Below are 22,616 nucleotides of genomic sequence, written 5' to 3' on the forward strand. Positions count from 1 at the left end.
TTTGCTACTTTGTTAATCTTCATGTATATGTTCCTTCCATTGTTAAATATAGGAAGTAGTAGATAAAACAGGGACTCAAATTCTATACTATCATTACTTTGTAAATCGTATACCTAATATGTGAGTTGTCACATCATGACTTTCCCGTCTCTGAATCTTCACACTTCTTTAATGAGATATCTAACCAGAAATCATTCACAATAACACGTTCTCTTAACGAGTCTTCTTGAGATCATAATTATACAAAAAATAAACCGAAGAATTGCCTCCTATGTTAGGAAATTAAGATTTATCTAAGAAACTCCTACTTAGTAGATATTTTTATGTAGTAACCAAGTCTTTTATTTAAAACTTAGTGGTGGTTAGTTGGCCACAATAAGTGGTGGTTAGTTGGCCACAAAGAGTGGTGGTTAGTTGGCCACAAAGAGTGGTGGATAGTTGGCCACATATGTATTGTGTGAGTTTTTTTTTCTGCTTGTTTTGTGGTTTGTAGTCCTCATACACACACTATATATATGTGTGTGTTGCCTATGCAATTATCAATCTAAGAAATAAGAAAAATACTTAAAATATTTCAGCTTTCTCTTCTTCTTCCCTGCAGTTTTGTAGCAATTTACAGCTACATTTTAATTGCTTCAACTTTCTGTTTTCTAATCCTTTTTCCCCTTCTTGTAACATGGTATCAGAGCCCATTTCTTACGGGATCTGAATTTGTTTTTTTGTTGATTGACTCATCTTTTTTAAGCTTTTTTTCTTGGATCTGTTTGCTAGAAAACATGGCACCAGAAAATCAACCAACGACGGGTCCTCCGATTTTTTATGGCGATAATTATCATATTTGGGCCATTAAAATGAAGGCCTATTTGAAGGCTCTCAACTTGTGGGATGTCATTGAGAGAGGAGAACCTGTTGTCCAGCCATTGAGAGACAACCCAACTCTCAATGATATAAAAAAGTATGATGAGTTGGTGACTAAATCACCAAGAGCTCTCACTTGCATATATTCCAGCCTTACGGAAGTGATGTTTACAAGGATTATGGCTTGTGAGACAGCCAAAGAAGCCTGGGATAAGCTAAAGGAGGAGTTTGAAGGCAGCAACAGAGTTAAGTCCGTTAAGGTCTTAGCTTTGAAGAGGGAGTTTGAGCTCTTGAAGATGAAGGATTTGGATAGTGTGAAAGAGTACTCTTCCAAACTGATGGATATTGTGAACCAAATAAGGATACTTGGTGAAAACTTTCCAGACCAGAAGGTTGTAGAGAAGATCATGGTCAGCCTTCTGGACAAGTTTGAATCAAAAATCTCAGCTATTGAAGAGTCTTGTGACTTGACTACTCTTTCAATAGCTGAGCTGATCTCTAAATTGCAAATCCAAGAGCAACGGGTAACCATGAGAAGCAAAGGGACAGTCGAAGATGCCTTTCAAGTAAGGCATAAATTCAGGCAACAAAAGGAAGAAAAAAAAGTCTTTTTAGACCACTCTGGAGAGGTGAAATCTGGTGGATACCAAGGTGAATCGTCGAGGAGAGGTAAATTTCCACCTTGTGGTATTTGTAAGAAGACAAACCACTTGGAGAAGAATTGTTGGCAGAAGTCCAAGAGGTCCCTTATTCAATGCAGATATTGCAAGAAATATGGGCACATTGAGAAGTATTGCAGGCAAAAGCAAACTCAAAGTGGTCAGTCTTCCCAACGAGTAAATTTTGCGGAAGATCACCAAGTTGAAAAAACAGAGGAGGAGGTATTCATGGCTTCACACACATCACATGTTGATCGATGCAATTGGTATGTCGATAGTGCGTGCACAAGGCACATGGCAATTGATGAAAATCTGTTTGTTAGCTTGGACAGGTCTGATAGGACCAAAGAGAAGCTTGGAAATGGTGCACTGGTGCAAGCTCAAGGTAGAGGGTCCGTAAAATTTCCTGCGGATGAAGGTATGAAAATCATAAATGATGTTCTTTATGTGCCAAGCTTAACTCAAAACTTGTTGAGTGTTGCTCAGTTACTTCATAATAATTACTCACTTACTTTTAAGGATAAAAAATGTGTCATTTATGATCCTAAAGGTTGTGAAGTAGCTAAAATTAGCATGATTGGCAATTCCTTTCCAATTTCATGTTATTCTGCTAAAATTTGCTCTTTCAATGTTGAAATGAGTGATACTTGGCTTTGGCACAAAAGATTCGGTCATTACAACCTTAGTTCATTGGTGTATATGCAATCCAAGGGTATGGTGCTTGATGTACCCAAAATTGACATGTGCCGAGATGTTTGTGAGTCATGTCAACTTGGTAAATTGCATAGACTATCCTTTCCTAAAGGAAGTCTTTGGAGGGCGAAGGAAAAGCTAGAGTTGGTTCATACAAATATATGTGGACCAATGAGGACGTCTTCTTTGAGTAGGAATAAATATTTTATTCTCTTTATAGATGACCTTACTCGAATGACATGGGTCTTTTTTCTAAGTAGCAAAGTTCAGGTGTTCTCTATTTTCAAAGAATTCAAGGCTATGGTAGAAATGGAGAGTGGCTGCCGGTTGAAGTATATCAGGTCAGATAATGGAACTGAATATACTTCACATCAGTTCAGCAAGTATTGTAAAGACTTAGGTATTCAACAACAATTCACTGTAAGCTACACTCCAGAACAGAACGGGGTTTCTGAGAGGAAGAACAGAACAGTGATGGAGATGGCAAGATGCATGCTGGCAGAAAAGAAAATGCCTAAATATTTTTGGGCTGAGGCAGTCAATACTGCAGTCTATTTGCTGAACAGGTTACCAACTAGAGCACTCCAAGACATGACACCATTTGAAATATGGAGGGGTATAAAGCCATCTGCTAGACACTTAAAAGTCTTTGGTTCAGTCTGCTATGCACATGTTCCAGATGCTAAAAGAGGCAAATTGGATAACAAGGCAGAACTCTGTATTTTGTTGGGCTATAGCGCAGTTGCAAAAGGGTACAAAGTGTATAATGTTCGTACGAAGAAGGTGCTTATCAGTAGAGATCTTGCAGTGGACGAGTCTAGCCACTATGATTGGGATCGAGATATTGTTGTGAAGAACCAAGATGGGAGCACCTCAGTTGCAGCTCAAAGTCCGCGGACGAGTGATATTTCTTCCAGTCCTATTACTGGAGCAGGACACCTTTCAAATGTTGAATTGACAACTGATTCTCCAGTTTTGAAGACCAGGTCACTAGCTGAAGTTTATGAGCAATGCAATTTTGCTCTTGTGGAACCATCTTCCTTTGAAGAAGCAGCAAGTCATGAAGCTTGGATTTCCGCAATGGAGGAGGAGCTTGCCATGATTAATAAAAATGATACGTGGGAGCTGGTTGATAGGCCCGAACAAAAGAACATTATTGGTGTTAAATGGGTCTATAGAACGAAGTTCAATCCAGATGGATCCATCTTCAAACATAAATCCAGGCTCGTAGTTAAAGGCTATTCCCAGCAGCCTGTAGTGGACTTTGGAGATACGTTTGCACCTGTTGCGAGGCATGAGACAGTAAGATTTCTAATTGCTCTTGCAGCACAGTACAAATGGAAAATCTATCATTTAGATGTCAAATCTGCATTTCTAAATGGATTTCTTGAAGAAGATATTTATGTTGAACAACCTGAAGGTTTTATAGTTGCAGGTGAAGAAGACAAGGTGTATAAGCTTAAAAAGGCTCTCTACGGTCTTAAACAAGCTCCGAGAGCTTGGTACAGTAGGCTGGATACTCATTGTCTCAAGGCTTCAACCGAAGCCTAAATGAGCCTACTTTATACTTCAAAAGGCAAGCTGATGGAAAGCTAATTGTGATATCCGTTTATGTTGATGATTTGATGATCACAGGTGAAGATTCTCTTGCGGTTCAAGAAGTTAAAAATGCGATGCTAAAAGTTTTTGAAATGTCTGATCTAGGGGAGATGAAGTTCTTCCTGGGAATAGAAATTTCTCAATCTTCTGAAGGAATTTTCTTGTTCCAAAAGAGGTATGCCCTGAATCTCTTAAAAAGGTTCAAGCTTGATAAGTGCAAACCTGTTGCAACTCCACTTGTTGTGAATGAAAAGTTAATGAAGGATGATGGAGAAGAACGGGCAGATTCAAAACTTTATAGGAGCCTTATTGGAAGCGTGTTATATCTGACTGCTATCAGGCCAGATGTGATGTTTGCAGCTAGTCTACTGTCCCGATATATGCAATGTCCCAGCACTAAGCATCTTGGAGCTGCTAAAAGGGTGTTGAGGTATATTAGAGGGACAACTGATTATGGCATTTGGTATAGAAGTGTGGAGAATGGATCTCTTATTGGCTATTCAGATAGCGATTGGGGTGGATGTGTGGATGATTACAAAAGCACATCTGGTTACTCCTTTTCATTTGGTTCAGGCATTTTTTCTTGGAGCACAAAGAAGCAAGATATCGTAGCTCAATCTTCAGCAGAAGCCGAGTATGTGGCAGCTGCATCTGCTACAAATCAAGGAATTTGGTTGAGAAAAATCTTGTTTGAATTAGATCTTTTGCCAAAAGAACCAACAGTGATCTATGTAGACAATAAATCAGCCATTGCTATGGCTAAAAATCCAGTGCAACATGGAAGGACGAAGCATATCAACATCAGATTCCATGCTTTGCGAGATGCCGAGAAGAATGGGGAAGTTAAGCTGGTGCATTGCAGAAGTAAAGAACAACAAGCCGATATTCTAACCAAGGCTCTTCCCACCAATAAGTTTGAGTTTCAAAGGTCGTTGCAGGGAGTTTCAATGAAAAATCTTAAGGAGGAGTGTTAGGAAATTAAGATTTATCTAAGAAACTCCTACTTAGTAGATATTTTTATGTAGTAACCAAGTCTTTTATTTAAAACTTAGTGGTGGTTAGTTGGCCACAATAAGTGGTGGTTAGTTGGCCACAAAGAGTGGTGGTTAGTTGGCCACATATGTATTGTGTGAGTTTTTTTTTCTGCTTGTTTTGTGGTTTGTAGTCCTCATACACACACTATATATATGTGTGTGTAGCCTATGCAATTATCAATCTAAGAAATAAGAAGAATACTTAAAATATTTCAGCTTTCTCTTTTCTTCCCTGCAGTTTTGTAGCAATTTACAGCTACATTTTAATTGCTTCAACTTTCTGTTTTCTAATCCTTTTTCCCCTTCTTGTAACATCCTATCTTTCATGTTTGAAACAATACTAACTCCTTGTAGGAACCTATATTTGAACGAGTTCACGTGACAACTGAATCATAATACAGAATCAGTTGAATTACTCAGAAAATTCAAGAAAGCTCTTCTAAGGTCCTTATCAACAGAACTGCATGGTGATCTCTGTCTTCAATCTGAATTTGATACGGAAAACATCCCTCTTCATCCATCTGGCAACCCGTTTTACAGCATTCGAAAAAAAGACAGCTAGAGATGGTATCAAGAACCAGAAGAATGGCATACAAATAAGCAATGAGCATTCCTTCCAAAGCAATAGCAGAAAAGCCTGTTCTTTTGTGATGATAAGCTTTGATAATTCTGTATTGGAATAGAACTTCAACTGCAGCCAAGGCCAAGTTGAAAATCAGGGCTAATGATAATGCTGTTGCATTTTTCCCTCTGATTAAAAAACAAGCCTTGAGAATCGCCATATACCCTCCGATTTTCTCCATTCCTGATAATACCAGAGCCGAGTTGCAGATGATCAGAGTGCTGGCTAAAATGATCGAACAAATTATTGCTCCTGTTGCTGAAATAAAAAGAATGAATCTTGGAGATGAAAGGTTAAATCCGTAAACAAAAATATTGAAGGCGAAAAATAGGAGAGTAAAACAAGTTGCATTTGCTGAGATGATGACTATTGAGTTGCAAAGTTGAGTGAGAAGAATGGAACTGTAGAGGGAGCAAAAAGAAGGAAATGCAGCTTTCTTGGATGGTTTCTGATCACTGAGAGCTTCAATTACAGATGCCTTTGCGAAAATAAGAGAGGAAAGAGTGAAAGGAAATGCAAGAAAAGAGATGACAATGGTCTGAGAAAACTTTGAATTGAGAAGTGTGAAGAGTTTTGAAGACGATGGTAATCCTGCTGCATCAAATAGAGAATGCAGGTGATCATGGATTGCTCGAAGGAAACACGTTGAAGGGACGAATGCTTGTAGCATAAGAATCGAGGCAGCAAAAGGGAAGGCTAGAAGTGCTGCTCTTGTAGTGAAAAACTGGTAATTCTGCAGAAAGATAAAGATTGATCTTCTGATAATCTTGCCAGTCCCCTGCATTGGAACAGATGAGCAGTCTTTCATATTGGTATTTTCGAAGCAAAGTAGTTGGCAATGATGTTTCCTCCTCTATTTCAGATGATGCATTTTAATGGAAATTTCATTCTTCACAGTAGTTAAGATAGAGGTTTGTTGACAGATAGGCCAACAACAAAATGCTGTCATCATCCTAAGAGGACTTGGTTCAGTGGAGTTGTTTCTGTTTTGTTTTGTTTGGGCTCGTTGTTAGTTTTGTCCTTGTGATCTCCAAAACATCTTAAGTATTAGTTGGCTTAACTTTGTGTGTAAAAAGACAGACTGTGTTGGGGTGGTGGGTGGTGGGGAGTGGTTGTTTTAAAGAAGGCACATTACCAAAGACGTGAAAAAATAGATAACATCATTAACATTGAGAACCTTAGCAATGTCTTGGCTTTTTTATTGTTTTGCTTGCTGATGAAAAAGATAGGCACTTTTAATTGGCTTGGAATATACTTCAACGTACAATGAAATCAATTATTTGTTTAGGAATCATTTAACGTAAGGGAACCCTTTTGCCTTCGCCACTGACATTATTCCAGCATATAAAATAAGTAACCTGCAATCTTATTTCTCCTGCTAATAGTTTAATCCATATTGTTATTTTGATATTTTAAAAACAAAACCATCTTATCCGTGATGATTTTTATATACACAATTCCAATTTGATGTCAAACTATAACAAAGAGAGTGATCCCAAGACTTGCATTTCATGGCTAAAATAGGGTCCTAACTCATGCCCTTAGACATTCAAAACAGATAGGTCTGAACAAACACCGGGCTACTTGCCGCTGTGCGTTAGTGAAATAAATTTTCTTGCTCCATTTCCTTGGTACTCCATTTCCTTGGTACCCGAACCGGATAACTATCCACAAAACCGCTTCATGCTCCAAACTCGAGAATAAGCTTTCGAAGGCATGTGTACCATTACTTGTACTTTTAATTCCACTAGTGATTTTTGGCAAGATCAATATATAGTGATCAGTTATGATTGCTCAAACTAGGGTACTGCTAAATAACATGCTGCATTATGGGATTGAAACAGAACTTAATCATTACAACCAAGTCTCAGAAATATCTCAAAAGATTACCATATGACCAGTCTATTACATGCCGTCTCATTAATTTCATATGGTGAACTTCATGAAACTTCCCACAAAGAATGTTATTGTGAAAGTGCATTGTGTCTCTGATTTCCCATTCCACATGGATCTAAGAACTTTTACTTCCAAGGACATTACATGGCAAAACCATAGCACCTGCCACACACTTGAGATCTTATTACAGTCTGCTTCTCAAGAGTTTCCACTTAAACTCTAAATCACAGGACTGAAAGCGATAGGGAGCAGGAATAAGATTTAATCTCGTTGCACACCTGATAATGCATGTAGACCACTGATGCCTTTGATTGGAAGCTGAAAGAAAGCTTGAGCCATTTGTGTGCATGTAGATCAAGGTGTCATTCTGCATTCATCCATAGCTACAATACATCTCTGCCCCAGGGAATTCTGATAATACAAGAGAAAACTACCACAAAATTGCAATCAACTTCACAGATCATCCCCATGTGAAGAATCCAGATATTCTATTTATTCTTCCTCCTCTTCCTCTTCTTCAACATCGTCATTGCCTGCTGAAGTAGGTTGCCCGTTAAGATCTACATTCATACCATTGACCTTCCTTACAAACTGTCCCCTCAAACGTGGTCTCTGCTCTGCCAGTTGTTTCCGGTTAACATACCTAATCTTCTTGTCAAAACATCTTTCCTTTCTCTTCTGTCTGAACTTCATCAAAACTGTCTCTCTAAGATCAACTTTACTCACCTTGATTTCCACAGAAGATGAACTGCCAAATGAATGCCACGGATGTGCTGTTGGCAATTGACCTGGTTGTAAGCACATGCCGATCGGGTAGAAAGGATATGATGATATTCCATACATATGAGGATATTGCGGCATATGATTGCACTGAGGCAACATAGCTGAATTAGCATGATTATGGAGATGTTGCATGCTCTCATGATAAATTTGAGTTGATGGCATCATGACCTGATTCATTACTCCTGAAATAAAATAGGGATGAGTTTGTGCATGAAAACTGGAAACAGCATGCTGAGCCTCATTTTTGAGATGCATGCATATACACCTGAGAGAATTCCTCCATTTTTGAGTTCCTGTAATGTGGAAATTCCTGTGATAAAGGGGGAGTACATGACCTCTCAATAGAAAAAGAATTTGGAATATTGTTGCTTTTTGGATAGCCATCACCTTGCAAATGACTCTCTACATCTCCAGTGACTTGTATGTTAGTATCAATGTGTTCATGTCCGCCAAATGAAGTCTTTCCTTCAATCCCTAATTGCTGAGGCACATTTCCATGGATAGAGGTTGGGTTTTGGCCATTGCTTTTCAGCAAGCTTGACTTGACATATGTAAAGAAGGCGGAAGACTCACCTATCTTCAATTCACTCTTCTTAGGAAATGGTGAAATTTCTCCTGTTAAACATAAGCATATGTCAGTTGAAACTTATCTGAAGATATAGAAAAGTTGCATCTCTCAAAAAATATGCAGTTTCTCTAAGCATGTAAAGCAAGGCATATCACCTATTAATCAATTTTAGAGCCTCTTAAATACACTGACACAAGAATTTAGTTACACGAGATTATAAACCAAATAAAACCAGAACACACGGAACAGAGAGACTACCATCAAGATGCATCCAACACTGCACTATAGACAGGCATTTCGACATCAGTTAACAAGAACTTAATAACTGCTCTAATAGGCTTCACTTGAATACAGCATTTTCTTAGTATCTTCCTCAGACTTTTGGCACAGTATTATAGCGAGAACTTATTAATTTAGCCTGTATATATGTCAAATCTACATGCTACATAAAGCTTACTTCTGCTTTCTTATTTGTGCTTAGCTTTCTTAGGCATGCCTTGTAACTTCTAAATGGTATAAACACTAACAGTTCAAAGAAAAACTAACAGTTCAAACGCAAAGCTAACAGGAAAATACTCAAGTTCCTAGAAACTTAGATAACAGTCGAGCACAAAGGGAAAGAAAATCTCACCACCATTTCCAACAAACTCAATTTTCATTATTATTACTAATTTATTTATTTTTTGGGGTGGGTGGGGAGGACACTGCTGGAAAGGGTTTGAGCCATATAACAAGTTGACAACTAATAGCTATACCTTCAACTATACAGTTGCTTTCTCTATCTTATAGGGTTGAGTAAACATGACATAGCGGAAGATGAGATAATACTATCCAAATGCAATAATCTCCTTTTCAGTGATAATGATTCGCTTATTTGTTTTCTAAATGAAGATTGTACTCATTTTCATCAACTATCAACATGCAGTTTTAGATAAATACTTCCATTAAGTGTTTCAAAATCATGTGAACCACTGACCTGTCCTTTGATCATCAGTTCCTGGTGCATCACGCTGATGCTCAAATGGAACTACAACTGCAGTCTCTACAGGAGCAGCATCAGTGGAAGCATTAGACTGAAAACATAGAAAACGACAGACAATAAACGCAGAAGACACACATGTTAGTTCAACAATGTTTGATCAAGAAGCAATTTTGCCAAAGAACATTTGTCATCTGTAGCTACAGAACATGATCTGTCACTACTACATCTTGGACTAAGGAGCATTTGGTGATTGCTGCTCAAAATAGAATTTACTATCAGGTATTGGGACAACAGAACTGCAAGTTACCGCAATTTATACAAAGGTGCATTTATTATCTGTAGCTACAAAACATAACTTCTCACTAGTAGACCTCAAGGAGCAACTGGTGCTGCTACCAAAAATAAAAGGTACCATCCGTGTTTTGGGATATCAGAATTGCAAGTTTCTGCAATTTATATTAGAAAGTCTTTTGAGTTTTATCCACAAACACTCCAGAACAGTCATTTTTGAATGAAAAATCCCTCACCAGCTAACCCTGATATAAGAGTGTATGACTAGCAATGAAATATGAACCAGCTGAATTATCAAAGGTCAATAAATTTTCTTTCAGTTTATCTAGAGGAGAAAGCAGTGTGTCCAACCTGTAGATTGCAAGTTAATATATGTTACCACCCTCCCCCTTTAGGAAAGTCACAAAATAAAAGTCACACTACCACTTCATATATGCTTTTAGCTCAAGTTTCCACTCTCACGTCTTAAGTGCTGAGGCTTGCACTTTAAGGTTTCTAACAACAAGGGATTGGGGGGAAGTTAACTTGGTGAGCACCCAGCCTTTCACATTGTAGGTGGAGGATTCCAATCCCATCAGTAATGTAGCAACCTCTCCCCCTTCCCCTTTCCCTCTCCTCCCTGATGTTATAAGAAAATACAAAAAAGTCAAATTTTAAGACCTCAAAAGAACAAGTCATGGGATATCACTCATCAACCATATTAGCAACTTGAATTTGGTGTAAACATAAAAGTACAAGAAAGGGTTTCAAAAGTAACTTTAAAAGAACTTGCTTCTCCACCTTGTATCTTGCCTCTTCTTGCAGCATAGTAGAGGAACACATGTCTGGATTAACACACTTCCACGACTTATCATCAGTGTCATCCGAGAAAAGAGTAGTGCTATTTGTACTAGGATCACTGGGCTCTGACACAACCAAATCGAAGTCATAATTTAAGATGTTCTTCTCCACTAGTCCGAGTTGTACATGAAACAAAGCAAAATAAAATGATTATTCCAGATGTGTTGACATAGAATGTTTGCAGATCACCAACATCAAAAATTGGTACAAGGAAAACCTCCTTCACATGCAGCCTAAATAACACAAAAATAAACAACAAAATGAAGGGTTCCAACACAGTTTCCACTTATATTAGAACAAGCAACAATAAATATATTCAAAGTTTCAAACCGATGAGAGAAAAGACATTCATCAAAGATTTGTTTATACCAGTCACTCTCACATGCTTTTCCTACCCTAAATTTCCAGATATCCTTGGTGTAAATAAATATTTCAAGTAAAAATAAGAAAGATAATTTGAAAAGCAAACAGTAAAACAGAAAAAAGTGCCATTCTCCTCCTTCTCCACATGTGTGTCCACAAGTTCAATAGCTCATTAGTTCTAAGAGGCTTTACCAGGTAGTCAGCTGCTCCAAATTTCAGTGACTTGACAACAATAGAGACTTCATCTTGCGATGACATCACTACAAAAAGAAAACGAAACAGTATGTTTGACCACACTCATAAATACATTTCGAGGTAGTGTACAATGTACAAAAACTTAAGCTTACTGATCACTGGAATGCGTCGCAACTGCTTATCCCTCATAATGTAATTCAACATCTTAAATCCTTTAGACATAGGAAGGTCAACTTCTGAAAGGATGAGATCAATATGAGGTCCTTCTGCATTCAATGCATCTATCACCTGTCTGGGTGACCTCACTGATATCACTGCAATGCAACAATCATCACAACTAGACATAGGATCATTCAAAAGTTGAGTCTAGTACTACTGTGTGGCAAGCAACTGAAGATTGACCTAGCATCAGAAAACAAGAGTAACTTACTAACATCAACTCCTCCTCTCAGCCGCCCCTAATCCCCAATTTTTCCCTCTTAAGGTTTTCTTCCAAACACTTTTTTCCTTTTTCTCCTTCATGTGTTTCTTTATTGTTCTTCTCCCGGTTTTGGGAAGGAAGGGAGGAGAAGAACTCTGGATATTGAACCCTTAACAAGTTGCAAACTAAACTTTCCCCATATCCAAACAAAAATCTAGAGTAACAACCTTGAAAACCAAGGTTCATATCCTAACAAAGGTAACACAGGGTGAATTTTTCTCTTCTGCCTAGCCACCGAGTTACTTGGTACCTGTGTTTATCGAAGTGCAATCTAGCTAGCTGAGATACATCATTATCATAATAAAGAAATAAAATAAAATTCAACAATACGTTAAAAGAGGAAAAATCCTTTATCGCTGACATAATGGATCATAGGCTATTTGAAATCAAATATAATTTGTGGGAGAACTATAACTCTTTGTGAAGCTTTCAAATAGAATTTGTGGGAGAACTATAACGCTTTGTGACAGACTAAGACCCAAAATGTACCACAATCCTATATTGACGACCCATTGGATTCCAATAGAAAGAACCCTTATTTCCCCCTAAAATGACAAGACGCAGGCCTAAAGGAGAGAAGAAAAATACATAGACATATTTTTCATGCTTCATACTTAAATTCAAGTCAATCAAATCATACTCTGAAGAGTGCCAAAGGTGCTTAAAACTCTTTGACCCTCGAATTGGAGTATCCTACTTTCATGCAATTCATATTCATAGCCCATAGGGGGCTATTTGTCAAACAAATAATGCGAAGTGACAAAGTCAAAAAATACATTAACAACAGAAGGTCAAGGATGACAACATCAGAGCTCAAGCAAATGATATCAATTAGCAATCTGAATTTTATCAGATAAAAACAAACTACAAACTCCAAAATGTGAATTAATTGTGAGAATTGGTTATTACCTTGATAAGAACATTTGCACAAGAGTGTAAAAACTTCCTCCGAGCTCTTGGCATCGTTATCACACAGCAAAATCCTAACTTCACACCTGTCAATAAACCCATCCCCTGTCCTCACAATCTCATTCATCTCCATAACTACCACACAAAAATATTAGAAATCAACAACAAATTAGGGTTCTAATACAACCCTAGCTCTCCCGAAAACTATTATTGGAGAACTTCCATTACTATTACTTCCCGCTCCATTACAGGGATACAAAACTGCAATAATTAGAGTTATGGCTACCAGTTTAGCATAGCATCATCTTGCTGATCACCTGGTCATCCAATCCAATTCATTTAGCAACAAACCGTTATGCTGCTCAGTGCTCATTCCCCAAGCACGGTACAACAACAAAGCAGAGCAATCAATCTAGAAACTTCGGCCATTTCTGAACTGCCGCCGACCGATAAATACCATACAATTCGCAAGTCGGAATCACCAATCAAAAGAAGAATAAAATTATCCCCGTTGTCGGACGGATCGGCGCACTTTTGCATGCAATCCTCTGGCAACTCTGTTTCACTGATATAGGAAGATGGACCACTGAGTTCGACATCCAACTGCCGTAGATTTTAGAATAAAAGCCCAAAAGGAAGATTGTGAAGAAGAAAAAAAAACGTCGCCGGCCGATCAGGCGCACGTTAGCAATGTAATTCTGCGGCCACTGGGTGAGTTCTCCTATCTTAGTGTATCAAGTCCATGCAGAGTTGGGCAGAAAAGTCTTTTTAGCTGGAATTTGGTGTCATCTGGCTAATACAATTCATGCAGTATTAATTTATTCTCCTTCCATCCCTGGCCTCTTTTCTTATTTTATCTTTAAAATTAATTATTTCTTCTTCAATTATTTCTTAAAGCCTAAATATATACCCATGAATATGAATATAATAATATCAACAGTTGTTTTCCTACGACATGCAAAATATTTAGTTTTTCTTAATATATTAAAAGTAACAAATAAAAATAAAAATTTAGTTATGAAATAATAAACAAATAAATATGAATAAACACGAGTCGTAGAGGAACTATTTTGATTCTTCATCTTAATTAGAAAATGGAAAAAAACCAAAAATATCCTTGAATTATAAAAAAATATTTTAAAATACCTTTCATCCATCTTTTGATCTAAAAATACTCTTCTATTCATTTTTTTGGTTTAAAAATATACTTCTAATCGAAAAATTTTATGATGGTTGAGGTATACCATGTCATAATTGTGTGAGGGATTTTTTTAATAGATAAAAATATATTTATGGGTCTCATGCCTTTATAACTTCTGCCTTTCTCTTTTCACTCCTCTAACCCACCTTCCATTTACCCCTCACCCTCAATCCCATATACTTTGTAAATTATTTTTTGAATTTATTTAAATATATTTCATTACACAAATTTAAAACAACACAACAACATGATCAAAGCACAATAAAAATATTCCACTTTCATTAATGGAACCCACTAAATAGCAAATTGTTATTTCTTTTTTACTTATCATCTGATTTTTTTAGCTATAAATAGTCTTGGAAATCAGAGAATGCAGAGATACTAAGAATTCTTTCAATTCTCTCTCTTTCTCTTACTATTTCTTTCTTAATTTGCTAAGTTTGTTTGTTTTATAACACGTTATCAGCACGAGCCTCCATCATTTTGAGTTTTTTAAAAAGGTAACAAAAGGATAGGAATTTTATTTTCTTAAAATATCTAATATTTCTAAATTTGAAGTTGTTGCTCTTGATATATCTGGAAAAGGCTACTCATCATGGGCACTAGATGCCGAAATACACCTAGAGATCTGATAGACACTAGATGCATTTAGACAAGATCGTGCCAAAGCCATAATATTTCTCTGTCACCATCTTAACGAGGGATTAAAATTACAGTACCTCACACTAAAAGACCTCCTTAAACTGTGGAAGAATCTAAAAGAAAGATATGATCACCTGAAATTGGTCATCTTTTCACAGGCACGTCATGATTAGCTTAATTTGAGATTAATGAATTTTAAAAATATAACTGAATATAATTCTACCTTGTTTAGAATATAATTTTAAAAAATACATTTTAGACATTAATTAAATTTTACATAGCTTGAATTCAAAAAACAAAAAAAAATCATATAAATTGACAGGGAGAGTATGTATATATGTAGGTGTTTATGCATGCTTTTCGATTTGGGATACATGAAAATAGTGCCAAAATTTATGTAGATATTTGTCAAGATCATTGATGCACTTTATGTTATTTCCTTGTTGGGGAATATTCATTTAAGTGTTTATGAAATTATGAAGTTGTTGAGAAGAAAATAAATTAATTTTATACTCCTTTCATTTTTTATATTAGTTGTTCACTTTTTGTTTTTACATGTTCTTCAAAAAGTTACAAATAAAAATGATAGTTTACTAATTTACTCCTTTAAGTATTTTTTTTGAAACTTTACAAATCATGTTTACACTTTAAAGAGGAATTAATTATTAGGGTAAATTAAAAATAAAAAAAATTATATTTTAATTTTGTTAATAAATAAATTATTTTAAATAACTATTTTTAGTAATGTGAATAATTAATATAGGATAAAAAAATATCAGATGTTAGAAATAGGATGAATAAGACAAAAAATATTAAATTTCACATTTTTCATGAATAAAGATATTTAAAGATGAGGAGAGTAGCAAAATTTGAAACAATTATAAATAAATAAATAAAAAAAAAAAAAGAGCTTGAATAGTTGGAGCAAAGGGGAAAAAGTTAAAAAGGATGATAGAGAAAAGGAACTTTGGCCCTTTTTCTGAAAATGAAACCCAATAATCCACTTGGCAAATAATGAGAGGAACCTCATACAAGTTTTGTCTTCCACATCATATTTATCCCTCGCCCAACCATAAAATCTTTCCTTCCAATTCACTTTTTGCTAATTATAACGTATGAAACTAATAATTATTTTTTAATAATATTTATGATGTATTATTTTTTTATTAGATAAAATAATAAAAAAAATTAATTAATTTTTTTTCATAATTTATCTAAATCAAAAACAAGATACCTCTTTAAGACTTTAATTTTTTTTTAAAAAAATCTAATAGTTTTTTATTGCTATATCTTTTTGTTCTTATTTTTTAAAAAAAAAATATTTTAGAATCATGAAAAAGGATATTGTTTTGATTTGGATAAATTATGAAAAAATATAAAAAATAGTTTTTTTATTTGCTGTATTTTTTTTTAATTTAATTTTTTTATGGTCATCAAGCATGTACATTGTTTTGGTTTGGATAAATTATAAAAAAAATTGAAAAAATTATTTAAAAAATCTTTTAGTTATACATTTTATTACAAGATAGTTTTATAATAACTATCTAAAAACTATCTTGTAATAAAAAAATTATTTATTTATTTTTAACTATTTTATAATAACTAATTTAGCTTAAAATATTCTTTTACTATCTTGTAATAACTAAAAAATATTTTAGTTATTTTATTTATATGTATTATAAAAAAATCAATATTATTAAACAGAGAAGAAAAATCAAGTCAAGAACTAAAAAAAATTTAGTCTTTTTTTTTCTAGTTAACCAGATAAAAAATCTTCTCTTGTTTATTAATGTAGCTTTTTTTAAAAAAAATATTGGAAGCGGGTGGGGGGGTGGTGGTGGTTCTAAGTTATATTGTTTTTGGCTTAGATAAATTATAAAAAAAAATTCATGGAGGTGGGATTTTTATTTCATCCAATAAAAAATGACACATCATAAATATTTTTAAAAATAAAAAAATAAAAGAGGGTTGTTAGTAGAGGCGAAGCTAAAAATTTTATTAAGAGAGTTCAAAATCTGAAGAGTAAACATACAAACTAGTCAAAAGGGGTTCGACATATATTATATATACATTAAAAAAAATTACCTATATATAAAATTTAACTATAATTCAGGAATATTTTTTATCCTTTTTCAATTAAAAAATTCGGATTGGGAATGGAAAAAAAAAATTAAAAAATTGAGGCGGCGCTTCTAAAAATGGGTCTACGTGCGTACCGAGGGTTATAAAAACACTTGATTTATGAAAGGGAGTCCGTTTGGATAGACTTTAAGTTGGTCAAAATCAATTTAAAGTTTCTTTTTAATTTTTGGACGTGTTTTAATTTTAACCCATAAAATTCTTAAAGCAGTCAAAAATGAAAAGTTAGGATTCCTAACTTTTTTTTCTAAGTGCTTAAAGTCATTTTCTTTGACCATGAAAATTACTTTTATATCCCTTATATTTTAATTAAATTCCCAAACTACCCTTTTTATTCTTTTAATCCTAAAATTCACATCATTTTCCTTATTTAAGCACTTTTATCCAAACACTCAACTGCTTATTTATAAAAATAACTTTCAGCACTTCAAAATTTTAAAAACAATTCATACATAAAAATTAGTTTTTTTAAATTCATCCAAACGGGCTCTTGGTGTTGCGTAGATTATACAACTAAAAGGCAAAACGTAGCGGCACCAAATATCTTTTTCTCATTGGTTGAAAAAAAAACTTAAAAATCGTCCTTTTTTCTACTTAATTGACACGTCTCCCCTACTTTCCTTTTCCAAGTGTCTCACGTCAACGATAGCTTTCCTTTATAGCTAAATATCTTCTCCATCGTCTTGTTGCAACGATTTTTATCCTCATTGTAAGAGTCACAAATAAAATAATTACATATAAAAATATCATTATTATATATTATGCATATGTTGATTTTGCATAAACATGATTAATTTTTCTTTTTATGAAAAAAATTAGAAATTTTCTCAACTCGAATTTAATTTTGAGTAAAGAGAGCAATGCTCAAAACTTAAAGGAGATACTTTTGTCCATATAATTTTTTTTTTATCTATAGCTTGTGGTTTATTTCAAATTTGTGTAAATAAGTAATAAGAAATTGAATTAAAATATTTTTGGACTTCATTTTGTCAACTGTGCAATTTAGTGCTGACTCAACAAACAAATAATATTTTAAAAAATGTTCTAGAAGTATATATAGTTATAGAAAAAAGTTCCCATTGTTTATGCATGTGACTATTCACAAGACTAGTTAAGGGTCATCTACTCATAGTCAGTACCTTATATAGGCAATTTTGGGGCCATGTACTCATTAACTATAATAATTAAGCTGGTGTATAAGATTTGAATTTCCACTAATAGAAACAGAGGAAAGGGTAGAAAAAAGAGGAACAAGGATGGCTCTGGTAGGACTTTCAAGTACCATGTGCCTTAAATTACTCATTGAGGAAAAGTTGTCTACATGCTAATGTTGGGATATTACAATAACTACACCTTAATACCAAACAAATTGAAGTAGACTGTATGAACATATGAAATCGCTTATTCATTTATGTTATTACCTCTTTTGTTCAGACTCTCACACTGTGTTGAATCCTTCATAAATGCTTAATTTTTACAAGATGTTTCACTCACCTTACAATATTTTTAATAAGTCTGAGCAACATAGGTAATAATACCATTTTTTTTTCTTATCTCCATTCCCAGTTGACACCATCTACGTCTCTTTCTGTTGTCTTCATCTTACAAACTCAAAGCAAGTGAACTTCGCGAAAGAGAGAAGCTCAGAGCAAGAAAGAATAAGCATTAACAAGAAGCAACAGAGAGTGTCCTTTATAATCAACCAATTCTGGAAGATGTTGAGAAACTATTACAGAACATTATTAATTTCCTTGACTTGGTTCCTATTTTACGACAGACATTTGACTACTAACTGGATTATATAATCAAGAATCATTTGCCACCATATGCATTTTCTGCTGGTTGAACAATATTGGATTATTATACTTAAGTAATAATAACACATTTAACATCTCATTAATATACTAAATGTTAGCCTTTTCTCTTGAAGTGAGTCCAGAGCTTCATTAGCTCGTTACTGCTCAATGGTTTGACTAGATAATCTGTTGCTCCAAGCATCAAACCCTTCAAGACGAGAGGAATCTCGTCCTCATCCAACATCACTTCCACAACAGAATCGTAGACAAAAAGAAAATATACATTAGACGAAAAGAAAGGATATATATACGAGATACATCCAACATCACTTCCACATCAAACCCTTGTACGAGATTTCTATTATTCCGAGTAGAAATACAAAATGGAAAAAGAGATTACTGATCACTGGAATGTGTTTTAAATTGATGTCCTGATTGATGAAATTGAAAATCTTGGCTCCATTGGATATAAGAAGAGAGGGTTCAGCAAGTATGATATCTATACAATGCCCGCGAGAGTTTAGTGCATCTAACGCATCTGCTGCTGAATACACTGGGGTAACTGTGCAGCAAGAAGCAAAAATAGAAGGTGAAAAAATCTCAATGTAAAAGAGACGAAAGAAGAAAAACAAATCCAGATTTCTTGATCATTGAGTGGAACATTTAAAATGAGGCATTAATCTTCTTTTAAGCAATTAGAGTGAAGAATCCTTGACTCAATAACTCACAATCATGAATTTATATAACATCTTCCTCTCAAGTTTTAAGAGATAGTAACGAAAAATCACTCTCTCCAAATCTCAAGGATGAGATTTTTTCAAGCGTTATACCTGGGTTAGTTGCTGTTGAATCATGTCACTGACCTAATGACAAGTCTTCCTAACGGAAACACAGGGCAGCAATCCTAATGACAAGCTTTAATTAGGAAATTTCACTGTACCTAATGACAATATGCTATTCAATTAAGGAGTAACATACCTAATCTAATAATTGCCCAAAATAGAATATATAACAGAATGATTTTAGAAAGCAATGTAGGAAACGACAATAATAAGGTATAAAATTTTGCATTATACTACAAGGTGCCAATGATAATTAGGAAGCAATTTTTTCATGGAATAAGGTATTGGCAGAAATATTACCCTGGTAACAACATTTCTTAAGAAGGGCTAACACTTGCTGGCAACCCTCGACGTCAGTGTCACAAAGCAGAACACTCACATTGCTCAAATCCATCAGATTATTGGTCATAACATGATCCCTCTTGCTACTATTTTCACTGACAATAATGCTCTCAACCGAGTCCATTGACACTATATAGTTTGGAAGAAGTAGTTACTATATAGTTTGGCAAACGAGGACTGTCAATATTCTATCGAGTCTGTGTTTGTCATATATACATGAGCTATATCCAACAGGAAGTTTGGTTTACCAAATTTTTAAAGCAAGCCTAACTTCTAGTTGACTGTATACGTTTGTCCCGTGTGCTGCATTTGTTTGAAAGAAATTTAGGATTAGCTCCAATTAGCAGAAAGGAAAACTAAAGTGGTTTTGCTAATTCCATTTGCAGTTTAACTGCAATTTCAATTTCTCTTTCCCTTCGAATTCCATATTCCTGGGAGCAAATCTGAAGAAGAAGAACCCTCATACTCTCGGCCACTGATGTTCATACTCATCGCTTCTCAAAGACCAAGGTTCTCTAAGGGGATTGAGTATATGCATCTCTAATAGCAAACGAGTTAAGAAATTGCTGATCAGTAAGGACAGAGTTCATATTCTAGTTGTTATGATTGCTATAATCACCATGGAAAAAAGTTTGGCCAGAGCTTCTCATACAGCACACAAGTTTTTAGCAATGGGGACCATTTGGGAGCATCACATCATCACATGTGTTTGTTTATAGTAGGAAGGAGGAAGTTAGTCAGCTTTCTTTCTAAAAGCACAAATTCCTCTTTGGCACCAAACAGAAACTAAAGCAATGCAAAAGATAGCCACCAATCTATGCATTTTTCATCAGCTTCACGTGTTGGAGAAAATCAAATACTTATCTTTGGATCACCTAAACAATTCGAAATCCAATGAAAGACAATATAATCAACTTCTGTTCAGGTATCATATGGACTGAAGCACACTTTATCTGTGACAAATCATTCACTTACTTGACTACTAATGCTGTGGGCACTGGGGACGGAAACTTTCGTGGATTGAATTTGGTGATCAGAAGTACAAACACGTAAACTAATTCTGATTAGCAAAAGTATGTGTGTGTACTTTTCCATATACAAACTAAATATCATCATGTTGTTAGTTGTATGAATCCATGTCCCTACATTTAAACTATCAACTACACGCAAGAAACAAATAAGTAGAAGCAAAATCTATTTCTTTAAGCACCCAAAGGTGTGTCCCAATGGTGGTCAATGAAGTGGGTTCACCTAGGTGATATTCTTCCCATTACCTTATATTTATGTTGCTCGAACTCTTAAAAAATGTCAACGGGTGCATATCAGATTCTCCAAAAGTAGCGTATTTTTGAAGAATCTGACATGGGTGTGGCATCAAAATTGAAGACACCGCAAATTAGCCTAATATATACTTGTTGGTGGGAGATTTCATGTATCCCGTCGAATTAGTTGAAGGTGTGAATGCAGCCCAAACATAATGGGTAAAAAAAATCATTTATGGATTTTAACAAAATGAAATTTAGCAGAATCACTTGTACTAGTATAAATAAATAGAGAGTTTAGATTACTTTAAATGAAAATGTAAGAATATCCCATATTTGGTTGAAGTATAATGAGGTGTTGCCCTCAATTGTCTTGAGCAATTCTCGCCTCAGGATATCATATTTCAAAAATTATGTCTAAAGATTAAAAGAGTGAGTAGCATCATTAGCAATTAAATTAAACATATATTTTCCAGAATTTTTTTTTACTTAAATTACGAGATTGTTGTCATAGCCTATAAATAAAATGTTAATATAGAAAAGTGAAACATCATAATATTATATTATATTATATTATATTATATTATATAATATTATATTATATTATATTATATTATATTATTTTATATTATATTATATTATATTATTTTATATTATTTTATATTATATTATATTATACTTCCTCCATTTCATACTAAGTGAATTTTTGAGGGATTTTTCATTGTTCAAAATAATTGAATTGTTCAAAATTCAAGAAAGATGTTTGAGACTTTTTCCATATTTGCCCTTTCATTTATTGAAGTTTTATATTGTCTAGGAGATAAATCACACTACTTGCAAAGTTATATTTATGATTTTAAAAGGACAATAAGGAAAAGTATGGTTCAAATTATGTCATTGAATGTTTTTCTTAATATGTGTGCATTACTTCAAAAATTCATTTAATATAGAATGGAGAGAGTATTATATTATTATATTATATTAAAAGTGGGAAGAATTTTAGACAAAAGTTAGATTACAGTTTTATCCCTACATTAAATTTAAATATTATAAATTATTTAATAATTAAATATTAAATATTAAATCATCATATTAGTACATGAATCAACCACCATAAAGTCTCTTAAATTTATTTTCTTTGTATTAATTTCATGTTTAAGTATTCATTAATTTTTGTTTTTGTTCATCTTCCAATTGAAAATATGAATAGTTATGTTTGTCCTTCACAAAAAGAAAAAATCATACAAATCTATATTAATGTGAAGTATATTACATAAATTTTATTACCACTAACTTTCCATTATGTGAATATATGTAACTCCCACTAATTATATTCAATATGATTTTTAATCACACATCTCATCCTCATCCAATGACATCATGCAACTCTTTGTATTCCTCAAGTCTATTCTATAAATAGTGATATTTGACACAATATCAATTGAAAAAAAATGAGAAAATTGCAAAAAAGACAAAAAAGGAGGTGCACATGTACCGTTTAAGAAGAAAATGCGTATTTTACGCGTTTCAAAAGTTTATTTTACACAAAAACGTGTATTTTACGCGTTTTCAGTTTCTTATAAATAGAGAGCCTCTTGCCCTCATTTAGATTATCCCAC

At 34.2% G+C, this 22,616-nt stretch overlaps 1 protein-coding gene and 1 pseudogene across 1 annotated transcript; both read right to left on the reverse strand.

The window, feature by feature from the left end:
- Nucleotides 1-72: 72 nt before the first annotated feature.
- Nucleotides 73-6,723, reverse strand: LOC129901731 (uncharacterized). Its single transcript, XM_055976991.1, has 2 exons — nucleotides 5,157-6,723; nucleotides 73-266 (listed from the first exon to the last, which is right to left on the reverse strand). Exon 1 carries the CDS (start codon nucleotides 6,271-6,273, stop codon nucleotides 5,269-5,271), a length of 1,005 nt encoding a protein of 334 aa, XP_055832966.1. The 5' UTR covers nucleotides 6,274-6,723; the 3' UTR covers nucleotides 73-266; nucleotides 5,157-5,268.
- A 92-nt stretch (nucleotides 6,724-6,815) lies between these two features.
- Nucleotides 6,816-12,909, reverse strand: LOC129901732 (two-component response regulator-like APRR1; annotated as a pseudogene).
- Between the last annotated feature and the right edge of the window lie 9,707 nt (nucleotides 12,910-22,616).

Source organism: Solanum dulcamara, chromosome 8 (genome assembly GCF_947179165.1).
Source record: "Solanum dulcamara chromosome 8, daSolDulc1.2, whole genome shotgun sequence".
In the NCBI taxonomy this organism is placed as follows: Eukaryota; Viridiplantae; Streptophyta; class Magnoliopsida; order Solanales; family Solanaceae; genus Solanum; species Solanum dulcamara.

Coding starts and splice junctions, on each gene's coding strand:
- LOC129901731 (XM_055976991.1), bottom strand. CDS start 6,273: ATGAAAGACTGCTCATCTGTTCCAATGCAGGGGACTGGCAAGATTATC.